Source organism: Hyperolius riggenbachi, chromosome 5, assembly GCF_040937935.1.
Source record: "Hyperolius riggenbachi isolate aHypRig1 chromosome 5, aHypRig1.pri, whole genome shotgun sequence".
NCBI classification, from domain to species: domain Eukaryota; kingdom Metazoa; phylum Chordata; class Amphibia; order Anura; family Hyperoliidae; genus Hyperolius; species Hyperolius riggenbachi.
In genome coordinates, this window is record NC_090650.1 from 216,845,207 (window position 1) to 216,867,590 (window position 22,384).

Here is a 22,384-nt window from a genome sequence, read left to right on the forward strand (position 1 = left end):
TTTAATTCTTCTGCAGCCACTTCGGGTATGCTCCATGGGCAACCAGTTTCAGGTCCCACCGGAAACCACTCCATCATATGCTACGCAGTTACAGGCCTGACTGCGCCTGCGCAGACCGGTGGACTTACTGGGCCAACTAGCGGGAGATCCAGGAGGCGGAGGAGGATGGTGAGGGACAGATTAGCCTGAAGGGGGCTGGAGGAAGGCCCAGGTATGTACCGTAAATATATATCTTTTTGTGAGCATCTCCGGTACACTTTAAAGGCTCATACACACGTACCAACAATCTGTCCAACTAACTTCCAAACTTGTTTGTTGGGCGTGTCTACGGTTGGCAAACAAACAAACAACCAGATGACCAACTGATAACAGGTTGTTTGCCAGATCCAACAGGTGGATCAATCTGACTAACTATCATGCAGGTTGAATTGTGTGTACAAGTCTTTTGAACAACTTTGTTGTTTTTAAATGTAGACAGGATGTGCAGTTTGTCATTTAGCTGGCACGCATAGTATTTAAGTGAGTTGGTTGTTTAGTTGGTTGGCGTGTGTGTATGTACTTGTCAGGTAAACAACTTGTTGTGTGGTTGGTCATGTTGAGTGGTTAGTTGTGCTTTAAGTTGGACATGTGTAAAGGTGGCCACACACTATACAATAAAATGATCCGATTTTGCGGCAATTCAATAAAAACGATCGGATTACTCCCCCAAAAAATCAAAAGCTTTTTTTTCCATTCGACTGAAAAATCCGATCGGATTTCCCGTTTTTTTAAAATTATTTTTATCAAACCGGAATGCTGGAAATTTTTCTTCAATTTTCTAAAGATTGTATGGTGTGTGTTAAGATTGTCAATATACACACCCTAGCAATTTTCTTGGAGTTTCCAATTATTTTTATCATAATTGGGGAAAAATTTAACATATGTGTGTGGTATATTGGTCAGATTTTTTAAAGGTTACAATCAGTCAGATAAAATGTATTGCAATTCTTGAAATGAACAGATATTTAAAAAATTGTATGGTGTGTGGCCACCTTAAGAGTCTCAAGTTTCCCATGACAAAACAATTCTAAACTTATTACTCTTATCAAGCACGTAACATACACAAAAAAACATTGTGCTTAGAAACTATAGTGTGACTATTCATTGCAAGTAGATTGGAAATGTTAACTGCAGCAGAGCTTTAAAGGCAATTTTAAATCAAAAAGTTGAGAAAAGTCTCTAAAAATAAGTTCATGGAAAAAAAAAAGTCTTTCCACACCGACAGTGAACCTAACATGTAGAACTGGCTTTATGACACCTAAGGTAGCTTGAATTCACCATACTACTACTAACAACGTAACCAGGACATTTGTCATTAACCTGTTACATTTTGTCAGCAGTTGTAATTGCTTCAGTTTGGCAACTGGCTTTGAATCAATGAATTCTCACACCTCAAAGCTAAATAGAAGCCAGTGCAGCTGCTAGTAACATGTCTGCACTTTTAGAATATTTGCATTTATGTTTCTGTATGCAGCATCTTGGATCAGAGTGCAGGTGTATGTGTGCTGTAGCTCCTAAGTTTCCAACATCTGGTATGTGCACCCCTTGGTGTAAGTGTGCTGGGTTCAGGGGTGAAAAGCACTAATCTACCTTACTTACTCGTAAGATTAAAGCGGAATATAACCCTGCATTTCAACTTTGCTCTAAAACATTATTTACAGTATATTATATGCAACCAGCATTTTTTTTTTTAATAGACCAGCATTGGAAGGGTTACACAGGGCTTTAGGGCCCTTTTACACCAGCGCAAAGCCGCAAACCGCTAGCGATTTTACAATCGCTACGGTTTGCTTTTTAACATAGGAATCGCGGTAGGTCCTTTCCACTACCGCGCTTCGTTTTTTATGGGAACGCGAATGCACGGTGGATCGATATTTGCCGCGATTTTGCTATGCATAGCATAGCAAAATCGCGGCCGCAAACGTCGGGGAATAGCCGGTAATTGCGATTCAGCAATCGCTAGCGTTCAGCGTGAACGCTAGCGACTGCTAGTGGAAAAGGGCCCTTAAAGTTCCTGGCGATTTCTGCAGACGCATCCGAAGCTCAGATAGTTATTTTGTTTACATAAATGTATCTAAGTGTTAAATGTTACACACTTTGGCTGTCCTCCAGCTCAGTCAGAGAGAGTGAGTCACATTCAACACTTAGATACATTTATGTAAACAAAATGTAACTATCTGAGCTTCGGATGCATCTGCAAAAATCTCCAGGAACTTTAAAGCCCTGTGTAACCCTTCCAATGCTGGTCTAGTAAAGAAAAAAATGCTGGTTGCATATAATATACTGTAAATAATGTTTTAGAGCAAAGTTGAAATGCAGGGTTATATTCCGCTTTAAGGGCTATTTCCATTAGAATATGCACTTACAAGTATAAACATGGCACATTTGCGTCAATTCTTTTTCTGTACGTCAGTACGATGTTTAGTCCACGTGTGTGTGCTACTTATACAGCATTTATTTAATACATTTAGTGCACACATGCACCACATTAGTGGGAACGCTACAAAAATGCATGCAGAGGTAGGGTTGTAAACAAACTGCACAGTACTGTATATTGTGTGAAAGCTAAGAAGATTTCTAAGAAAAAAAAAATTTCTAAATAATTTCTAAGAAAGCTAAGAAAAAAAATCACAAGTGCTTGCAAAAGGAAAATGCACGTTTTCAAAAAAAAAAAATGAAAAACAAAAAGGGATAGAACCTTATATAGTGTGAAAGGGCCCCAACTGGCTTGCACCTTTGCCTGTTAGTGCACGAGACTCCAGGTGTGAACCTCAAACAGAACACTATGTACAGTCATGGCCAAAATTGTTGGCAACCAGAACTTTTTCCAGAAAACCATGTATTTCTCACAGAAAGGTATTGTAGTACCACATGTTTTGCAATACACGTTTATTCCCTTTGTGTGTATTGGAACAAAACAAAAGAAGGGAGGAAAAAAGGCAAATTGGACATCATGTCACACAAAACTCTAAAAATGGGCTGGACAAAATTATTGGCACCCGTTCAAAATTGTGGACAAATAAGATTGTTTCAAGCATGTGATGCTCCTTTAAACTCACCTGGGGCAAATAACAGGTGCGGGCAATTTAAAAATCACACCTGAAAGCAGATAAAAAGGAGAAGAGTTCACTCAGTCTTTGCACTGTGTCTGTTTGTGCCACACTAAGCATGGACAACAGAAAGGGGAGAAGAGAACGGTCTGAGGACTTGAGAACCAAAATTGTGGAAAAATATCAACAATCCCAAGGTTACAAATTCATCTCCAGATATCTACTGTAGATTTGCCTTTGTCCACAGTGTGCCACATTATCAAGACGTTTGCAACCCATGGTACTGTAGCCAATCTCCCTGGGCATAAGCGGAAGTGAAAAATTGATGAAAGGTTGCAGTGCAGGATAGTCCGGATGGTGGATAAACAGCCCCAAACAAGTTTCAAAGAAATTCAAGCTGTCCTGCAGGCTCATGGAGTATCAGTGTCAGCACAAACTATCTGTCGACATTTCAATGAAATGAAACGCTATGGCAGGAGACCCAGGAGGACTCCACTGCTGACACAGACATAAAAAAGACTAGTTTGCCAAAATGTACTTGAGTAAGCGAAAAACCTTCTGGGAAAACAGCCTGAGACCAAGTTTGAGCTTTTTGGTGAAGCACATCATTCTACTGTTAACCAAAAACGGAATGAGGCCTACAAAGAAAAGAACACAGTACCTACAGTAAAATATGGTGGGGGTTCAATGATGTTTTGGGGTTGATTTGCTTCCTCTGGCACTGGGTGCCTTGAATGTGTGCAAGGCATCATGAGATCTGAGGATTATCAAAGGATTATGGCTCACACTCTAGAACCCAGTGTCAGAAAGCTGAGTTTGCGTCCGAGATCTTGGCTCTTTCAGCAGGACAAGGACCCCAAACATACATCAAAAAGCACCCACAAATAGATGGCAACAAAGCGCTGGAGACTTCTGAAGCGGCCAGCAACGAGTCTAGATCTAAATCTCATTGAACACCTATGGAGAGATCTTAAAATTGCTGTTGGGAAAAGGCACCTTTCCAATAAGAGAGACCTGTAGAAGTTTGAAAAGTAAGAGTGGTACAAAAGTCCAGGTGAGAGGTATAAGAAGCTTATTGATGGTTATAGGAAGCGACTGATTTATAGTATGTGCAACCAAATACTGAGTTAGGGGGTTAATAATTTTGTCCAGCCAATTTTTGAAGTTTTGTGTGACATTAGGTCCAATTTGCTTTTTTCATCTTTTTTTGCTTTGTTCCAATATACACCAAGGGAATAAACGTGTACAGCATGTTACTGCAATATTTTTCTGTGAGAAATACTTGATGAAACATTTCTGGAGTGCCAGCAATTTCAGCCATGACTGTATATGGAGTTGCATGTTCCCCTTGGGCCTGCATGCGTTTTCTCCGGCACTTCAGTTTCCACCTTTCCTCATACATCCCAAAAGACTACTAGCAAGTTAATAAACTTCCCTTCTGAATTAACCCTAGGGTAGGGCCATTCGATTGTGAGCTCCTGTGAAGGATTGTTAGTGACACAAATTGTTAAAATGTACTCTTTAATATATTGTAGAAAATGCCAACATTATACTGTAAATAATACTACTATTCTAAACTGTAATCTGATTATCCAGTGTTCCAAAGTACCAAATTAAGCCTACATCTGAAAAAGGCATAACATTACATTTTGGATTGGCTCATCATAGCCGCTTTATAAACCATATGTATGCTGTTTAACCCTCCTGGCGGTCTAATTAATTTCGCCAGGAGGGAGCGCAGCAGTTTTTTTTTTAAATCATGTAGCGAGCCCAGGGCTCGCTACATGATAGCCGCATCCCCCCGCCCGCTTCGATCGCCTTCGGCGATCTCCGATCAGGAAATCCCTTTCAAAGAACGGGATTTCCTGGAGGGCTTCCCCCGTCGCCATGGCGACGGGGCGGGATGACGTCACCGACGTCGTGACGTCATTGGGAGTCCCGATCCACCCCTCAGCGCTGCCTGGCACTGATTGGCAAGGCAGCGCACGGAGTCTGGGGGGGGGGGGCAGCGCGACGGATAGCGGCGATCGAGCGCGGGGCGGCGGCGATCGGTGTGCTGACGCAACTAGCAAAGTGCTAGCTGCGTGCAGCAAAAAAAAAAAATTAAGCAAGTCGGCCCAGCAGGGCCTGAGAAAACCTCCTGTGGGGTTACCGCCAGGGAGGTTAATACTTGAAGGCTACTTTCCCACCAAGACGTTGCATTTTAGGGGACGTTATGGTCGCATAACGTGCCCCTAACCCAACGCATGGTGGTGTTGAAGTTGGACACCAGACTGAGCTGCGTCATGCAGCTCTCAAAGCAGCCCCTCCAGGTTAGTGATAGGAAGTCCGGATCTTTTTAAGGATTCAGATCATTTGAGTCGGATCATTGAAAAGTTCCGGATCTTTGAACCAAATCGTTTTACTAGGGAAGCAGACTGGGTGAAATGATTAGCAGGACAGGACTTTCCCTGCACTGTACATTCTGTATGTTCCTGTTTCTTCCATACAGACATCCACTGTGAACCAAATCTTTCATTGTGATGATCCGGATGATTCGACTCACAAAAAAAATCCGGATCAAATGAACAATTCGTTCATGATCCGGACAACACTACAGTCCCACCACGAGTCACCACAGTGCAGTGAATATTAATTAGCCATGTGGCTGGCCATGGAGGAGGAGGGGAGACCTCCTCCTCCAACATTACTGAGCATGTGCAAACAGTCTAACGTGGCTTAGCCCAGTATAACGTACAGCATGCAGCACTTTGTTTAAACGTGCTGCGTTACTATGTAACGCAACGTGTGCACTGTGAACAGCACATTTATTTTACAGTGCTGTGAGTTAGGCTGCGTTACTGGCTGCTGTAACGTGGGACTTTAACGTCCCACTGTGAAACCAGCCTTAATGATAAAATTAATGTACAAAAAAATTATTTATTCAATCTGAATATACAAAGTCCTGGAAACACTACTGAAAAATCTCCAATATCCAATTACTGATAACATTTGAGTGTACTTTTTGTGATGGAAGGTGACAATTTAAAGAGGAGTGTCGAATAACTTGGCATCTTAGATAAATTAAGTAAAAGATGTGAAAAAAGGGTTTATTCAGGTTTCCACTGCCTAATATATAATTATTGGTCAAAGTGCAGACAGAATTCCAGTGTCTCTATTTCTATTTCCTTTTCACTAACTGCTGAAACTCAACAAAACTCAGCTAAAATGAAAGAGAACCTGAGGAGAGAGAGACATATGCCAGGCAACCAGTATTGCTTAAAAGGAAATAAATATGACAGCCATCGATATCCCTTTCACCTCAGGTTCTTTTAACAGTAAACTTTTTTTCTTGGCTAGAGAACGAGATGGGTGCCGCCTGAAACAGCGTAAGGCCTAGGTCTGTTGCCTACCATATGAAGATGGACTGATCTATGCCGACAAGTTAGCATCCATGCTGCATCTCTGAATATTTACTTGGATGTTCCTGACCTTGGAAAACGTCTTTAACCTCATATGGTGACTGATTCACATGGGACTTTTTGCTGTGTTGGTACTACCAAATGATCCTACATTCCTGAATAAAGATGCATACATTTCAGGCATATGTGATTTGAAGTGCTGGTAATCTTTGAAATTTCTACAAGTGTGCCGGTCAGTGCTCTGGCGGCTGTCCGTTGTATATGACCATCAAACAAGGCACATGATATATGCAAACCATCAAAAAAGGGACAAGATACATGGTTTGACATTATTCTTGTACCATGTCCCTGGCTTGATGGTCTTCAAGACATGGTACATGAAGACCGTCAAACCAGAGATATGGTGGTACATACCTCGTTCACTAGCATCATCCACAAGAATAATTTCTTCAAGAAGTTGTCGCGGCGATCTGTTTATTACACTGTGTACTGTCCTCAATAGCGTTGTCCAAGCTTCATTGTGAAAGACTATTACCACACTTGTTGAAGGCAGATTATCAGGATATACTTTTGTTTTACACCTAAAAAACACACAAAAAAAATAAAAAAATCAATCAAGAATATATTGCAAGAAGTTATATTGCTGAATAAAGAAGAGCCCTAGTTTTAGTTTTGCTGGGCTACAGCTACCTAGGTGAGCTCTAGTTTGTAACTTTCTCTCCATTAGTGCAGGAGGCTAATGTGGGATAGTATAGGCCAAATTGGCTTCATATTCCCCTGCGTTTTCTTTTCCTCTACTGGCCTGCAACTAGAAAGATTTTAACAAACCTTGTTTTGTCAGTCTATGGTGCAGTGCCAGAGGACATTTACTTTAAAAACTTATAATTTACATAAAATATGAAAATTACAGTGCTGGCATGGACCATGGTCCTGGAAATGTGCAGTGCCAAAAATAAAGATCCAGTAACAGATTGCAATATTGTATGCTTATTCGCTTTGTCAAGGGTACGGAAATCTGGAAAACGATCAAACAACACACACAAAGTGAACCTGAAGTGAAAATAAATTGATGAGATATAACGCTGGTATCTATATAAATAATCATACATAAGACTTCCTTGTTATCACATTCTCATTGTAAAGGTTACAAATCTAGATGTCCCAATAACTATGTCAATGGCATATGTTGCTGATCTTTATTCAGCTCCCATATATAAAGTATTGATGGCCTGGTGTTTTAATTCGGCAATGCATAGTTTGGAACCCCAACACACGCAATCAGCACCATTTCAGCATGGAGCAGCAGGACAGGCATGATTCATTTATCTCAGATAATTCCTCCGTCCTTCATGCACTGCAGAATTTGAACAACGCTACTACTTATGTCTTAGGCCCCGTTCACACTGCATGCGTTTCCAGCCGCGTTTTGGAAACGCGTGCAGGAGGCAGACACGCACAACATCAGACAGTGCATAGAGTGCACTGTCTGATGTTCACACTGTATGTGTTCCGGACCTGTGCGGTCCGGGAAAGCATGCTGCACGCATTTTTTGTAAAAAAATGCGTGGCTGTCCCATTCACTTTTCAGTGATGGGATCAGCCACGCAAGGCACACAAACGCGGATGGCGTGCAATCATACGCGTTGCGTTCCGCACGCATGGCCATCTGCGTTTGTGATGTGAACGAGGCCTTAGGTTGATCTGCTTCCAATCGAGAACTTAGTACAGCAGAATTCAAACTTATTAAATAACGATTTAATATTCCAGAAAAAAAGTGGAACAATGCAGAAAATAATACATACACAAGATTTACAAAAAACAAAGTAAAAACTACAAAATAAAAGTTACAAAGATACACAAGACAGTTTGCATAAAATAAACGGGAATAAACGTTACCAGCATATAGATCTGAGCGTTGTTGAGGTTGAGAGAGCGTTTTGCTATCACCAAAGAACTACGAGTTGTGAAGGACCTGTGCGGGTTCTTATAGGCCCATTTGGGGCCTGGGGGTACAAGTCCAACCTCTGCAAGAAGATTATGTGAAAAATAAAAGACAGTGCCACAAACAGTTGTGTTCAAAAATGTATAATAAATAAATTTAAATAGAGGCACTGTATCGCAGAGATGGGGGGCCAAATGTGCGCCCTCAGTGGCCAACCTCTTTCTTGGGTGGTGGGAGAGGGAGCATGTGTGGACGTTGTCGCTGGTAGTTTCTACGTCCAGGAACCATGCGCGCTACCACGCGCTCCCGCGGCCGATCGCGCGCGTGCACACGCACTCCCGGCCGCGGATTCGGTAGCCAGGGAATCAATGTATCGGGCTATGGTGCCCGATCATTGATTCCTCTCCCCCGCTGAAAAAGCGACAGCTTCTCTCGGAAGCTGCGCCTTTTCTGGCCGTTCCCTCTCCGATGAGTCACTCTAAGTGTGTGTTACGCTTAGAGTGACGTCATGTAAACAAACTCATGGCCGCCATCTTGTGGCCAAAAAGTAATACTACACCTGTAAGAAAAAAAAATACAAATTAACACACATTTACATTATAAATCTATTGTTTACCTCCCACCCTCCCAAAACTACCCAAATAAAATGTTTACTATAAAAAAAAAAAACCATTACAATAAAAAAAAAACAAAAAACATGTAAATATTTACCTAAGGGTCTAAACTTTTTAAATATCAATGTAAAGATGAAATATTTCTATATTTTTTTTATTTTAAACTTGTAAATAGTGATAGATGCAAAATGGAAAAAAATGCACCTTTATTTCCAAATAAAATATTGTCGCCATACATTGTGATAGGGACATAATTTTAACGGTGTAATAACCGGGACATATGGGCAAATACAATACGTGAGTTTTAATTATGGAGGCATGTATTATTTTGAAACTAGAATGGCTAAAAACTGAGAAATAATGAATTTTTCCATTTTTTTTCTTATTCTTCCTGTTAAAATGCATTTACAGTAAAGTGGCTCTTAGCAAAATGTACCCCCCAAAGAAAGCCTAATTGGTGGTGGAAAAAACAAGATATAGATCAGTGCATTGTGATAAGTAGTGATAAAGTTATAGGCTAATGAATGGGAGGTGAACATTTCTCACGTGAAAACGACGGAACCTGAATGGGTTAATTGATAAGCAGGGCTTGCATTTTGTACGGTTATATTTAGGGACATAAGACTCAGGTCTGGCTGCCTTGTTCTTAATTGTTTTTAAATTATGGTTGGCTTATAAATAAAGATTTTTTGTACTTTCTCTACATCCTGTGTTTTTATATATATTGTTTTGCTCAGTGTTTAGTTTTTGACATTATTACAAGGGGGATTTCTAGTTTCTTCTAGATTTGTCATAGTTTATTGTTTTAGGTCGGTGACCTATTTCCCCTAGCCTACCATGGCAACTTTAGTAACATTAGTTACGTAGTGATGCTTGCTCGCTGGTCTTGGTGTAGAATTGGAAGAAATGCCCCACAGAGCCTGGATCTCAAAATATTTAAGTCTATATGGGATTATATGAAGGGGCAGGGCCAGTGCTTCCATAGGGGCACACTGCACAACCAAAACACATTAATATGCATGGTTAGCTAAAATAAGATCAAGCCCTTCACATCAGTGCTTCTCAAGACAGTCCTAAATCAGATGATCGTAGCCGTGTTAGTGCATCTGTAGTGTTGAGTACTGAATGTGATCGGTATTTAATTATTCTTTAATTTCAAGAGAAAATTGCTATAGGATAGCAGAAGTCATTCATTTCATTGGAACATCTGCATCAGTACTGGATGGTAGCATACTAGCAACCAAATATATAGAGGCAGTTCTATCACTGAACGTGAGACCATAGTGCGGATGCATATATACACAAGAAAAGGCTCAGGGGTTTGCTGCTAGTAGAATATTGCTAAAATTAGCAATATTCTACTACTGAATCCTGATGGTAAAATATCGGTAATATTTACCGATATTTTACTATGGCTAAACCTAACCCTTCCCTCACACAGAACCCCCCCCCCCCCCTCTACCGATGCCTAAACCTGAGACCCTCCTGGTGGTGCCTAACCCTAAAACCCTCCCTGGTGGTGTCTTACCCTAACCCCCCCTGGCGGCGCCTAGCCCTAAACCTCTCTAAAAATGTCCTCCCCTCTACTGCAAAGCCACAATGTGCTGCAAACTGGGGCTGTGGAGTTGGAGCAATTTTGGGTACCCGGAGTCCGAGTTGGTGATTTCATAAACTGAGGAGTTTGAGTTAGGAGTCAGAGTCGAATGATTTATGTACAAAATCCAAAGCCCTGGTAAGTATTATACTAAGGAGTCGGAGTCAAGGAGTCAGAGTAAGTGCAATTTTGGGTACCCGGAGTCGAAGGTTTCATAAACTGAGGAGTCGGACTTGAAAGATTTTTGTACCGACTCCACAGCCCTGCAGCAAACAATGTAAATTTAGTTGCCTGGAGGTGCTCGATTAGCGGTAATGATTTGAATGGTGTTGGGTCTCACGAGTGGGACCATGGCTCCGCCACTGGGGCCAATCACTGCACTATTTTAAGGAAGGACGCCAACTGACACCTGAGAGGTCACTGCTACTCAGCGAGTGCAGTGACCGACTTCAACAAATGCGCAATGGTCCCACCCGCAAAACCATTGGTTCCAATTATCAAACACAGACGGCAGTGATGCTCTCTTCCTAAAGGAATAATCTGCACTTCTCCGGCCCTCTGTGTCATGGTCCCGCGACTGAGCTATGGTATTATCCACAAGTAAAGCTGTACTTCTGTGCTGTAGGAGGGAGAGGACACACAGAGGACAGAGGAGGGACACTAGAGGAAGAAGGTAGGCACAAGGGAGACACTAGAGGTGCAAGGGGGACATAACTGTGGGGGAGGGGGGGGGGGGGGGGGGGAGACCCACAAAACGCCCCTGGCACCATGGATGCTCCAGGTTTGGTGTCATTTGTTTCTCCTGGTTTTTGTCCAGTAAACTTAGGTGCATTTTATGGTTAGCAGAGCCTTATGGTTTGAAAAATATGGGTACTTTTGACAGTGACATCTACCAGCAAAATGGCACCAAAGGCGGCAAAAACAATCTATCCTAGAGGGGAGATAATTCAACACCACTTAGCAGAGGAAAAAACAAATACACACACCATACAAAACCCACATAATCATTACACTGGTGCACAGCCATGTCATCAGATACTGCTAGATATATTCTACCCCAGAAGTCAAAAATAGAAGATCTGGGGAGAGTTTTCCAAGGAAAAGTCTAGAGGACCAATACCATGAACACCGGGATAACTGCAGTATTAATAACACAGATAGAACTCCTGCAATACAAGAAGGTCTCGGAATAGGTTGTCCCAAACTTTTCATGTTTAAAGAGACTCCGTAACAAAAATTGCATCCTGTTTTTTATCATCCTACAAGTTCAAAAAGCTAATCTAATGTGTTCTAGCTTACTGCAGCACTTTATACTAAAGTTCAAAAAGCTATTCTAATGTGTTCTGGCTTACTGCAGCACTTTATACTAAAGTTCAAAAAGCTATTCTAATGTGTTCTGGCTTACTGCAGCACTTTATACTATCACTGTCTCTGTAATAAATCAATGTATCTTTCCCCTGTCAGACTTGTCGGCCTGTGTCTGGAAGGCTGCCAAGTTCTTCAGTGTTGTGGTTCTGCTATGAACTCCCCCTTCCAGGCCCCTCTATGCACACTGCCTGTGTGTTATTTAGGATTAGAGCAGCTTCTCTCTTATCTTTTACAAGCTGGATAAATCGTCCTCTGAGCTGGCTGGGCTTTCACATACTGAAGAATTACAGACAAGGGCAAAGCTGTTTGCAGGAAGAAACAAGCAGCCTGAAACTTCAGTGCATGAGAACAGGGGGAAAGAAACACACAAATGATCTCTTGAGATTCAAAAGGAAGGCTGTATACAGCCTGCTTGTGTATGGATGTATTTTCTATGTGTGGACATACTGTACATCAACCTACTTCCTGTTTTGGTGGCCATTTTGTTTGTTTATAAACAAACTTTTTAAAGCTGTTTTTAACCACTTTTAATGTGGCGAGGAGCGGCGAAATTGTGTCAGAGGGTAATAGGAGATGTCTCTAACGCACTGGTATGTTTACTTTTGTGAGCTTTTAACAATACAGATTCTCTTTAACATAAAGCTTTGCTTCCTTCTAAAAATATTGTATAGATAAAAAAAAAATAAAAAAATTCCCTGTGATAAATCTTGACCTGCTTTAACTGAAGTAAAGCCACAGCCACTTATTATAGCCACAGCAAATGTCAAGATTTGTACTAAAATCTTACATTTAAGCCTTGTACATGCTAAACAAAAGTAGTTTGAAACATCTGACAAACAACAGATTTTGCCTTATTGGACGAATCGTGTAAAAAATGTAGCCAAACGACAATGACGAGTGACCGATACATGGTATTTTGCCCTACCCACCCGGCAGATCAAATCAGATGAACGCCGGGCAGATATTGTGCAGTTGGCCACATATATACAATGTTGTTCAAATTACATCGTTCTACAGAATGCACACATCATGCAATAATGTCACTTCAGCTTGCGGGCGCAGTATTAAAATGAGTTGGTTGTTTGCAATATTGGTGAGCAGATAACATTGTTGGAAAGACTTGTTGGTCTTTGTTAGAGTGCGAACAACATTGTTGGAATGACTTGTCGTTGGTCTTTGTCACCGGTAAAGTTGTTTCCATGGCGTTGGTTGTTTATTTGCAGCGACTTTTGATGAGCTGTGTATGGACCTTTACTGACAGAAAAGTCTTTATGTAATCATACAGTATACTCCTCAGGCTCTTTTAGCTGGGTGCTCCACCCGGCTAGTTTTGGTGAGCACTCGGCTGTCATCAGCAGAGTTGTGCAGAGAAGCAACAGCCCTGCTTTCTCTCATCACCCCCCACCTGGCTACTTTTTTATGCCACCCAGGTGCAAAAAAATTCTGGGGAGAACACAGTCATATGTTCAAATAAGAGTATCATATTCAGTTTTCAAGTCAACATGGCAGAGCAGGGTTTAATTTCTCCACTAATTATTCAAACACTAATACCACATTCCCTTGATTCTTCTTCCAAGGACTGGGAAATACATGCACTAGTGGCCATCTCAGAGTGAGAAAAAAATGTTTCATGTATGATAGCAGAGAATGACATTTATACTGTAATGTTGGACTGTATGTTTAATTTCTAATTCTTTATTTAACTAAAGAATAACTGAACCAAAAATATAAACGTACACCTAATCCCAAAGATAAAGCCAGAATTAAAAGTGAGTCAATGAGTAAATTCAGTAAATGCATGACAGGTATTAAAAAGCAGGAACACATTATGACGTCTGCCCACAGTACATTATCTATTGGGAACAGCGGTGGTGGAATTACCTTGTGTCTACACTCGCCTGGCAGGAGTTGTAGATGGGCAATAAAGTAAAGGTCAGCTGCTGAAGTTCTGTCATTGAGATTTATATGCAACTGTCAGATTATGCAGGAAGTCAATAACAAAACAAAACAAAAGTCTTAATCCTTCATCAAACTGTCTTAAACTTACATAATACCCCTTGAAATTTAATAAAAATTGATATCACACGCAGTACGCAATATTTTATGATCAAATGAGTTCTCAAATCCAGACCATGTTGCAATTCACATTATCATAATGTTTATCAAAAGAACTAAAGTTATATAGCTCATAAGACTAAACTATTAAAGAGCTGTGTGATGAATAACAGTTTTGTTTCTCTGTGAGGCCCTCAAACTTCCAGTGCACAACATTTTAGAATGGGAACACAAGTTCAAAGCATTTTTCTCAATCATCCCCAAAGCATAACTCACACATAAAAAGGTACACACAAATACACACACACACACTTTATGGAGTCCCTAAATAACCTGGTAGCATTTCTTACATGAGTATAATGTGGCCTCTGAGCAGCAGGACAGGGATTCTATAGTGAAACGGCCGTCGCAAGCCCCAACTGGTGCCCGGCATCCCCCCACCTCCATCACACCATCACTTGAGGATCCATAACCTGGATGTGTCGTAGACGTACCACCTGTACCAGAGCACTGCAATAAAGAAATTGGATGGAAGGTGCCCGGAGGTTTTGCTTCTTTCTCTACGTATTTGATGTTACTGATGCCCTTTTTCACAAGTCCGATGTGCACACGTCCCAGCAGCAGATACAGGAAACGTCGGTGATTTGGTGAGAATGTTTTTGACCATGCACTCACACTGCTCCATGTTAGTGTAGGGAGTGCCACTCAGATCTGTTTCTCATTAATAAATAATTGTGCCTCTGTCTTCTATTCTATTGGAGTAGAGCACCCCTACCATGACTTCATGTTCCAATGATGTAATGAATGGAGCGGATATACAGAATGATAGTGATAACGAGATCGATTCTTTAGACATCGATTCAATACTTTGTGTGAGCGACAAGGTAGCAGTTGGTAGAGAGGATCTCACCAATTTCTTCTCTAATAACGCTGCTTCCACAGAGGCAAATAAGGAGGTGGGGGCCCGGGTTTTGGAGATCAAACTGGGAAGACTCAGTGAGCAGGAGACCAAGCTCTTCTGGACGGTTACCACACTTAAGAGATACAAGAGAGACGGCATAGTGGCTAGGGGGTTCAGACGATATTGGGAACCTTCCGAATACCGTGAGGATAAGCAGTTTGTTGAAGACTGGACTGAGGCACATTTGGATCTTGCCAAAAGACTTCAGAACATAGTCCTTGCACACACAACTCTAGAGTATAATGAGGTATCTGCAGAACTCAGTGACGTGAAACAGAAATACGAAAGTTCCGTCACAGAGGAAAAATTTGCAGCTGTAAACTCTAAATTAGAGGACAAAATTATCAAAATACAAGATGAGATAAAAACAAGAAATTGAAAAAGTTCTTTCGTGACCAGGAGGACTTTAACAAGGGCAAGATTTTTAATTGGAGCCCAGCCCTCTTCCCTAAGAATCCTAAAAGTAGGGGATACTGGACTACAGATTCAGGGTCTGATAGTGACCCAGACCAAGGGAAACAACCTAAAAAAAACAATAAAGGAAACCTAGAAAGAATCCAAAAACTCCAAAAAAAGATGATAAGAAAGATCCCACAGATTCACAATGTGTTGGGGCAGAGGGCCCTTTAGATCAAGGATCCGACGAGGAAGGGGACGTACCCCTAGAGGGAACCTCAAAGAAAGTCCATTGGGAGGGAATCAAGGATGCCAAGCAACCCAAGAAAAAACGGAAAGCCACCATGTAGATGAAAGTAGGGAATCTGAAGTCCCCCAAGTGGTGAACATTTCGGGGGTCACCATTCCTGAAGCATGTATTTCCCTTTTAAGTCGAGGACTAAATTTCTGCCCAACACAGAACTTTGATATAGTAGCATTTATTATTGACTTATTTAAATCTACACGCAAGTTGGCCATCTGCTAGAAATTTGGAGAATCGGACAAGGAGTTGGAAAAAGCTGAAAATTCGAAACCACCGAATCCCCCTATACACCCAATGACAGTGGCCATCAGTGTTGAGAAACCGAGGACCACCTCGGGAGTAATCCACCAGGCAATGGAGGGTGATAAATCATTGCTCCCTCAGATGACACAGGGGATTGACACCGGCAATTTGGACCTTGGTCCAATAATGCAGTGGGACCCCACGGATGAGGAAATGGAGGCAATATTAAATGATTTATGGGAGGAAGGTGGATGTTTGGACTGGCCGAATGTGCTAGCCACAGGAGACTTACAACTGGGAGATCCAGGCACTTTTAGAGCTTGTAGATCGGTACAGCCCTTCCCAATCACCCCAGGGTCCAGCATTGATCATTTTTTTGATGCCGTATTGAAAGATCTGAAGGCCCAGATTTATGATCAGACCATTCCAAATTTGAGTGTACAAGAGAGAAAGGCACTCGAATGGTTAAGGAAAAATGAGGGGTTGGTCATAAGGAGTGCGGACAAAGGAGGTAATTTGGTTATAATGTCAACTCAACAATACAAAATCGAAGCCGAAAGGCAGTTAAATGATAAAGATACTTACTGTCCGCTTCCTTGTGATCCAACCCCTCGTTTCCAGGCTGAGTTGAGGACCTTGTTAGAAGGAGGAATGCAGAGGGGGTTTCTCCCTAAGAAATTGGTGAAGGATCTTATCCCGGTCTTTCCCAGACGACCGGTGTGGTATCACATCCCTAAAATTCACAAATCTTTGGCCGCACCACCGGGACGCCCCATAGTCTCTGGCTGTGGGTCTCTTACGGAGAGACTCCAGGTACCTGGATCATCTTCTACGTCCCCTGCTTGGAGGGGTGCCCTCTTACCTGAGGGATAACCTGGAGGTGTTGCAAGTTGTGGAGCATGCCACTTGGGTCCAAGGAGACAGACTGGCCACAATTGACGTGGTCAGTCTGTACAGCAGGATTCCCCAAGACCTGGGGGTGCAGGCCGTCAGAAAATATCTGCAACGTACGAATAAGGATGACTATTATATTGAGTTTATTTGTGAATGTTTGCATTTCGTTTCGACACATAATGCTTTTTTGTTTGACGGGCGCTGGTACCAACAGGTGGCGGGGACCGCTATGGGGACCCCAGTGGCATGCTCCTTTGCCAACCTCTTTCTGGGGGCATGGGAGGAGTCTGCTGTGCACTCGGATTTGAACCCTTTCCGGGATCGCATCAGACAGTGGTCCAGATACGTGGACGACGTCCTGGTGGTGTGGTCTGGTACAGAAATGGAATTTTTTGAATTTGTGAAGTATCTAAATGTTAATAACATCAACATGCAATTCACCCCAGAAATGATAGGGGGTGAGGTGGTTTTTCTTGATTTAAAGGGGAACTTCAGCCTAAACAAACATACTGTCATTAAGTTACATTAGTTATGTTAATTAGAATAGATGGGTAATATAATTTTTTACCCACACTGTTTTAAAATAACAGGCAAATGTTTGTGATTCATGGGGGCTGCCATCTTTGTCATGGGGGCAGCCATCTTTTTGGTTGAAAGGAGGTGACAAGGAGCATGAGACACCGTTCCAACTGTCCTGTGTCCTGATAACCCCTCCCAGCTGCACACGCTAGGCTTCAAATGTCAAATTCAAAATGTCAAAAAAAAAAAATTTGCACCAATACAGCAGAACGAGAACAACATCAGAAATCCCATCATGCTTTGCACAGCATCAGGGGAAAAAAGCCCGGGCAGTTTTTTTCTGTGCAGCTAAAAATGAGGCTTGTATAAGAGAAACAAAGTTCTGATGCTGTGAAACTGTTAAAGAAACACCAGGCCTTTTCAGTGCTGCTGAGTTGATTTTTAGTCCGGATGTTCACTTTAAGGTTGAGAGTCATGAACAATGAGCTTATCAGTGAAGGCTATCGCAAACCAACTGCAACCAATTCCGTCCTCCATGCTGGGAGCTTTTACCCAAAACATGTAGTGGAGGACATTCCCTATGGCCAATATCTTCGTCTAAGGAGGAACAATCGGTTGCGATCTATTTTCGATACCCAAGCGACTGAATTGACCACCAGATTTGTTAAAAGAGGATATGACCCACAGATGTTAGTGAGGGCTAGGGGCCGGACTGCCGAAAATGATAGAGTGACCCTCCTGCAGGGAAACATTAAACAAGGAGAGAAAGATAGGAGGATGGTTTTTACTTTTGACTATACCCCTATGGCTAACAAGATAAGAGAGAGTGTCTTCAATCATTGGGAAATAATCAGACAGGATCCAGAATTATCCGGTAAGATTTTACAACCCCCATGGGTAGTCTTCAGAAGAGCACCTACCCTGGCCAGTCTTCTAACCAAAAGTGAGTTTGTGTCCCCCAAACATACAACTTGGCTAAATAGATACGCCACCAAAGGCAATTTTAAATGTGGGTTTTGTAAATATTGCCCTAAAATGCTAACACAAAAATGTATAAAGGTGGGAGGAGTAGATTTTCGTATGAGGGGTTTATATACATGTTCGACTGATTATGTTGTGTATGTTACGGTATATTCTGCCCATGTAAAAGATTTTATATTGGACAAACAACAAGACCAATTAAAATACGAATCGGGGAGCATGTTAGTACAATCAAAGCTGGGAACAGCTGTACCAGACTAGTATCAGACATTAAGGATGCACATGGAGGGAGTTGTAATGGACTAAAGTTCGCAGTACTAGATAAGGTGGAGGCCCCTAGGCGAGGAGGTGATAGGGACAAATTACTCCTCAGAAAAGAAACATGTATTATACTACGTACGGAAGCAATGGGACCAGCTGGCCTGAATGACAAAATTTAACTGGCATGTATGCTGGATCCATGAGTATTCATATAATATGCTAGTATTGTGCGATTAAGTCGTTACGTCAATGTTGGAAATGGGTTTCATTAGTCTTGCTAGTTCTTTGTATAATTGATCATGGGCATGTTTTTGTCTATCATATAGTGTTGGAGTGATAGAGGTTGTATTAACAACCTATGTGTGCTTCCTGGAGTTCCCCTTTTCAACATTTATCCCCCCCTGCCCGTAGCCTTTTAGGCACATGCCTGAACGCAACCAAGTGTATTGTGTAAAGTTTTATGTGGTGAACCGTAACTTTAGAGCTTGTTTGGCTGCAGCTGGGTCTGAATTGCCCAGGTTTTATCCTTTTTAATGAATTGTGTGTCACTAGTACACTCTTCACTTATTTGCACAGATTAGGGATATGCCTATTGAGGATGTCCCCCGCCGTGTCATTATAGATAATAGGGGGTTCTTTTTCCGAATGTTCCCTCCCTTTTTTACCATGCCCAGGCGTTTTTGATATTACTTTTGCTAAAATGTATGCAATTGTTTGTAGTGCGGTGCGCGTGAGAGCGATGGGATTGGCTGAACAGATTGCTGGGAAGCCAATAAGATGTGGCGAAAGTGCACATCCCTTTTACGCCCACTAGCCCGCACAGCCTTATGGGCATGGTAGTCCAGACACGGCGGGGACGTTTCCTCATTGGCTGGATTGTCTCATTTGATCCCCATTCACCAATAGCGAGTGCGGCAACCGGAAGGGGCGGGGCATACCCTCGCGATATACCGGAAGACCGCAACTCGCTATTATTGGAGCACAGCGTGACCAAGCGTCCACTGAGACGCGAAACGGCCGTCGCAAGCCCCATCTGGTGCCCGGCATCCCCCCACCTCCATCACTTGAGGATCCATAACCTGGATGTGTCGTAGACGTACCACCTGTACTAGAGCACTGCAATAAAGAAATTGGACGGAAGGTGCCCGGAGGTTTTGCTTCTTTCTCTACGTATTTGATGTTACTGATGCCCTTTTTTCACAAGTCCGATGTGCACACGTCCCAGCAGCAGATACAGGAAACGTCGGTGATTTGGTGAGAATGTTTTTGCCCATGCACTCACACTGCTCCATGTTAGTGTAGGGAGTGCCACTCAGATCTGTTTCTCATTGATAAATAATTCTATTGGTTTAGAACAGGGGTCTCAAACTCGCGGCCCGCGGGCCATTTGCGGCCCTCGATACAATATTTTGTGGCCCTCGCCGGCAAAAGCTTCCTTATAGTTCGCTTCAGTGCTCCCAAGTAAACCGCCGCATCCCTGCCGCTAAACGAGGGCTGCACAGCCCCCAAATCGCCCGGGGGGCAATGCGCCGGCATTTCCTGGAAGGGGCAGAGCTTTCAGCTTCAGCTCTGCCCCTCCTGATGTCAATCGCCGCACGGATCGCCGCCTCTCCCCGCCCCTCTCTGTGAAGGAAGAGTGAGAGGGGCGGGCAGAGGTGGCGATGCGCCGCGATTGTGAAATCCCTTATGCGGCCCAGCCTCATCCTGACTTTGCCTCCTGCGGCCCCCCAGGTAAATTGAGTTTGAGACCCCTGGTTTAGAACATGTTACAGTCAAAACAATATCAGCAGGAGCATTGGCAAAATTCTTGCGGCACCTAACGCAAAGGCAGTAGCAGAGAGAATTCATCGAAGCAACTTCTCAAAAACAGGTAAAAGTCTAAATGCCACAGTGGCAAAAGCGATTGCACTTACAAAGCTGTAGTAGTAATTCTACATATTTATAGATATTTGTCCTTGTTTAGGTTTTTATTCACAAATTTAGGAAATTAGATTGTAAAAACTGCACTACAGTAGAATCTCATTACAATAAACTCTGATATAATAAACCTCTGGATATAGTATTAGTCCTCAGGATATATATCTCAGTCCTCAGGTCCCAGCAAATGAGTGTGTATAAATATACAATGTATGGCCAATTCTGATATAGTAAACTTCTGAAATGGAAAATTACTTTTATTTGTCCCTTGGAGTGAACTATCAAGGGATTCTACTGTATTAGGTTATCCTATCGCTATGCCAGCTTTCCCTCTGTATTCTATTTATCTCCATGCATTACTCCATGTCATTTTTCAAGCTGCATTAAGAAATTGGCACATTAAGGGCAATTATCTCTAGAAAACAATGAGCTGCCATACCTCAAGCAGCAAATGATCCATGCTAAATCCTCTCCCATCCGCATCACTATCACTGATGCCTACTATGTTCTACTCCACTGCCACTAATCCCTCCTAAATCTTCTCCATCTCCTGCCTGATTTCTCCCCAGTCTCTCTATTCACAATGGCTTTTCTCCTGTATCACCGCAGCATAACGAATCCCTGAAACGTTCATGTAATTTTCCAGTATCACCAATTTCCATTGCTTTCTCTATGACCCTTCTCCAGCATTAGTTATTTCTCTGCTCTATTTTCCATCCTGTTGCAGTACAGACAATCTACACAACTGTAACCTATGCTGCTTCTTTTCTTCATTTTGCTCCACTGTCATCAATTCATCATCATTTCTCCTTGCTGCCAACTACGCTACCATTTAATTATTGCAGATGCCTAAATTGCTTTCTCTGATACAAATTTTGACTTCTATACAGTATTTTGACTTCTATGTCATCCCAGTCTTTGCCACTCATCTCACTGCCTCATTTTTAACATTCCACTCCATGGACACTGACCCTTACAGCTTTCTGTTTCTTCACATGCTATATGAAGTAGACATATATAAAAACCACAACGGTTACAGCTCCTAATGAGGACAACAGAAGGTTAATATCAGAATAAGAAGTTATTTTAGGAGGGTTATGGTTATTGTAGAAGGAAGGTTTAGGTAACCTTTACCAAGCACTACTGTCGAGAAGAAGAGGCTGTTGGATAGGCGGTTGAAGATAGGCATTACAGGACCACGATCACAAAAAAAGTAGGCAGTTAAAATCTGACAGAACTGACTGGTTTTGGGCCACTCCATCTCTCCATGGGGGATTCTCAGGGTTTTCTTTGTTTTCAACAGAATTTCCTGAAAAGCATTTGCAAAGTCTAACTGACAAAATAGTGTGCAAGTGAGTAGGCAGGTTGGCTGGTATCTTACTATTTTGGTAGTTAAACTGCTGTTCAGGAAATGCTGTTAAAAACAAAGAAAACCCTGAGAATCCCCCATAGAGAAATGGACTGACCCAAAACCAGTCAGTTCTGTCACATTTTAACTGCCTACTTTTTTGCGATATTGGTCCTTTAAGAAGTGGTTTACATTGGAGAATAGGAGTAGGAAAATAGGATTAGGCATCAGGATGTAATATTAATATTGACGTACAGGGTTAGAGATAGACATTAGGAAGAGTTTTAGAAGGGGAGGTTAGCGTTTGGCATTAGAACGAGAGTCAGCCATACCATGCCAGGAAGAAAAAAAACACATATACAAGTAGATAAATACTTACATAACAGATGTATTGTACTGCCCACGTTTTGATTTCAGTGATTTTTATATAGTAAATGAAAAGAATTCTGTTCCTGGCAGGGGCCAAGTCTTTTCCCCATAGCGTGAAGCTAAATCCT

At 42.1% G+C, this 22,384-nt stretch overlaps 1 protein-coding gene across 2 annotated transcripts in view; it reads right to left on the reverse strand.

Moving 5' to 3' along the window:
- The window catches only part of GALNT1 (polypeptide N-acetylgalactosaminyltransferase 1), a 236,347-nt gene that overhangs the window by 69,206 nt on the left and 144,757 nt on the right, over positions 1-22,384 (reverse strand). For both annotated transcript variants that reach the window (XM_068236664.1, XM_068236665.1), the window contains one exon: positions 6,905-7,071. In XM_068236664.1, coding sequence (XP_068092765.1) covers positions 6,905-7,071 — 167 coding nt within the window. The remainder of the gene's footprint in view (positions 1-6,904; positions 7,072-22,384) is intronic.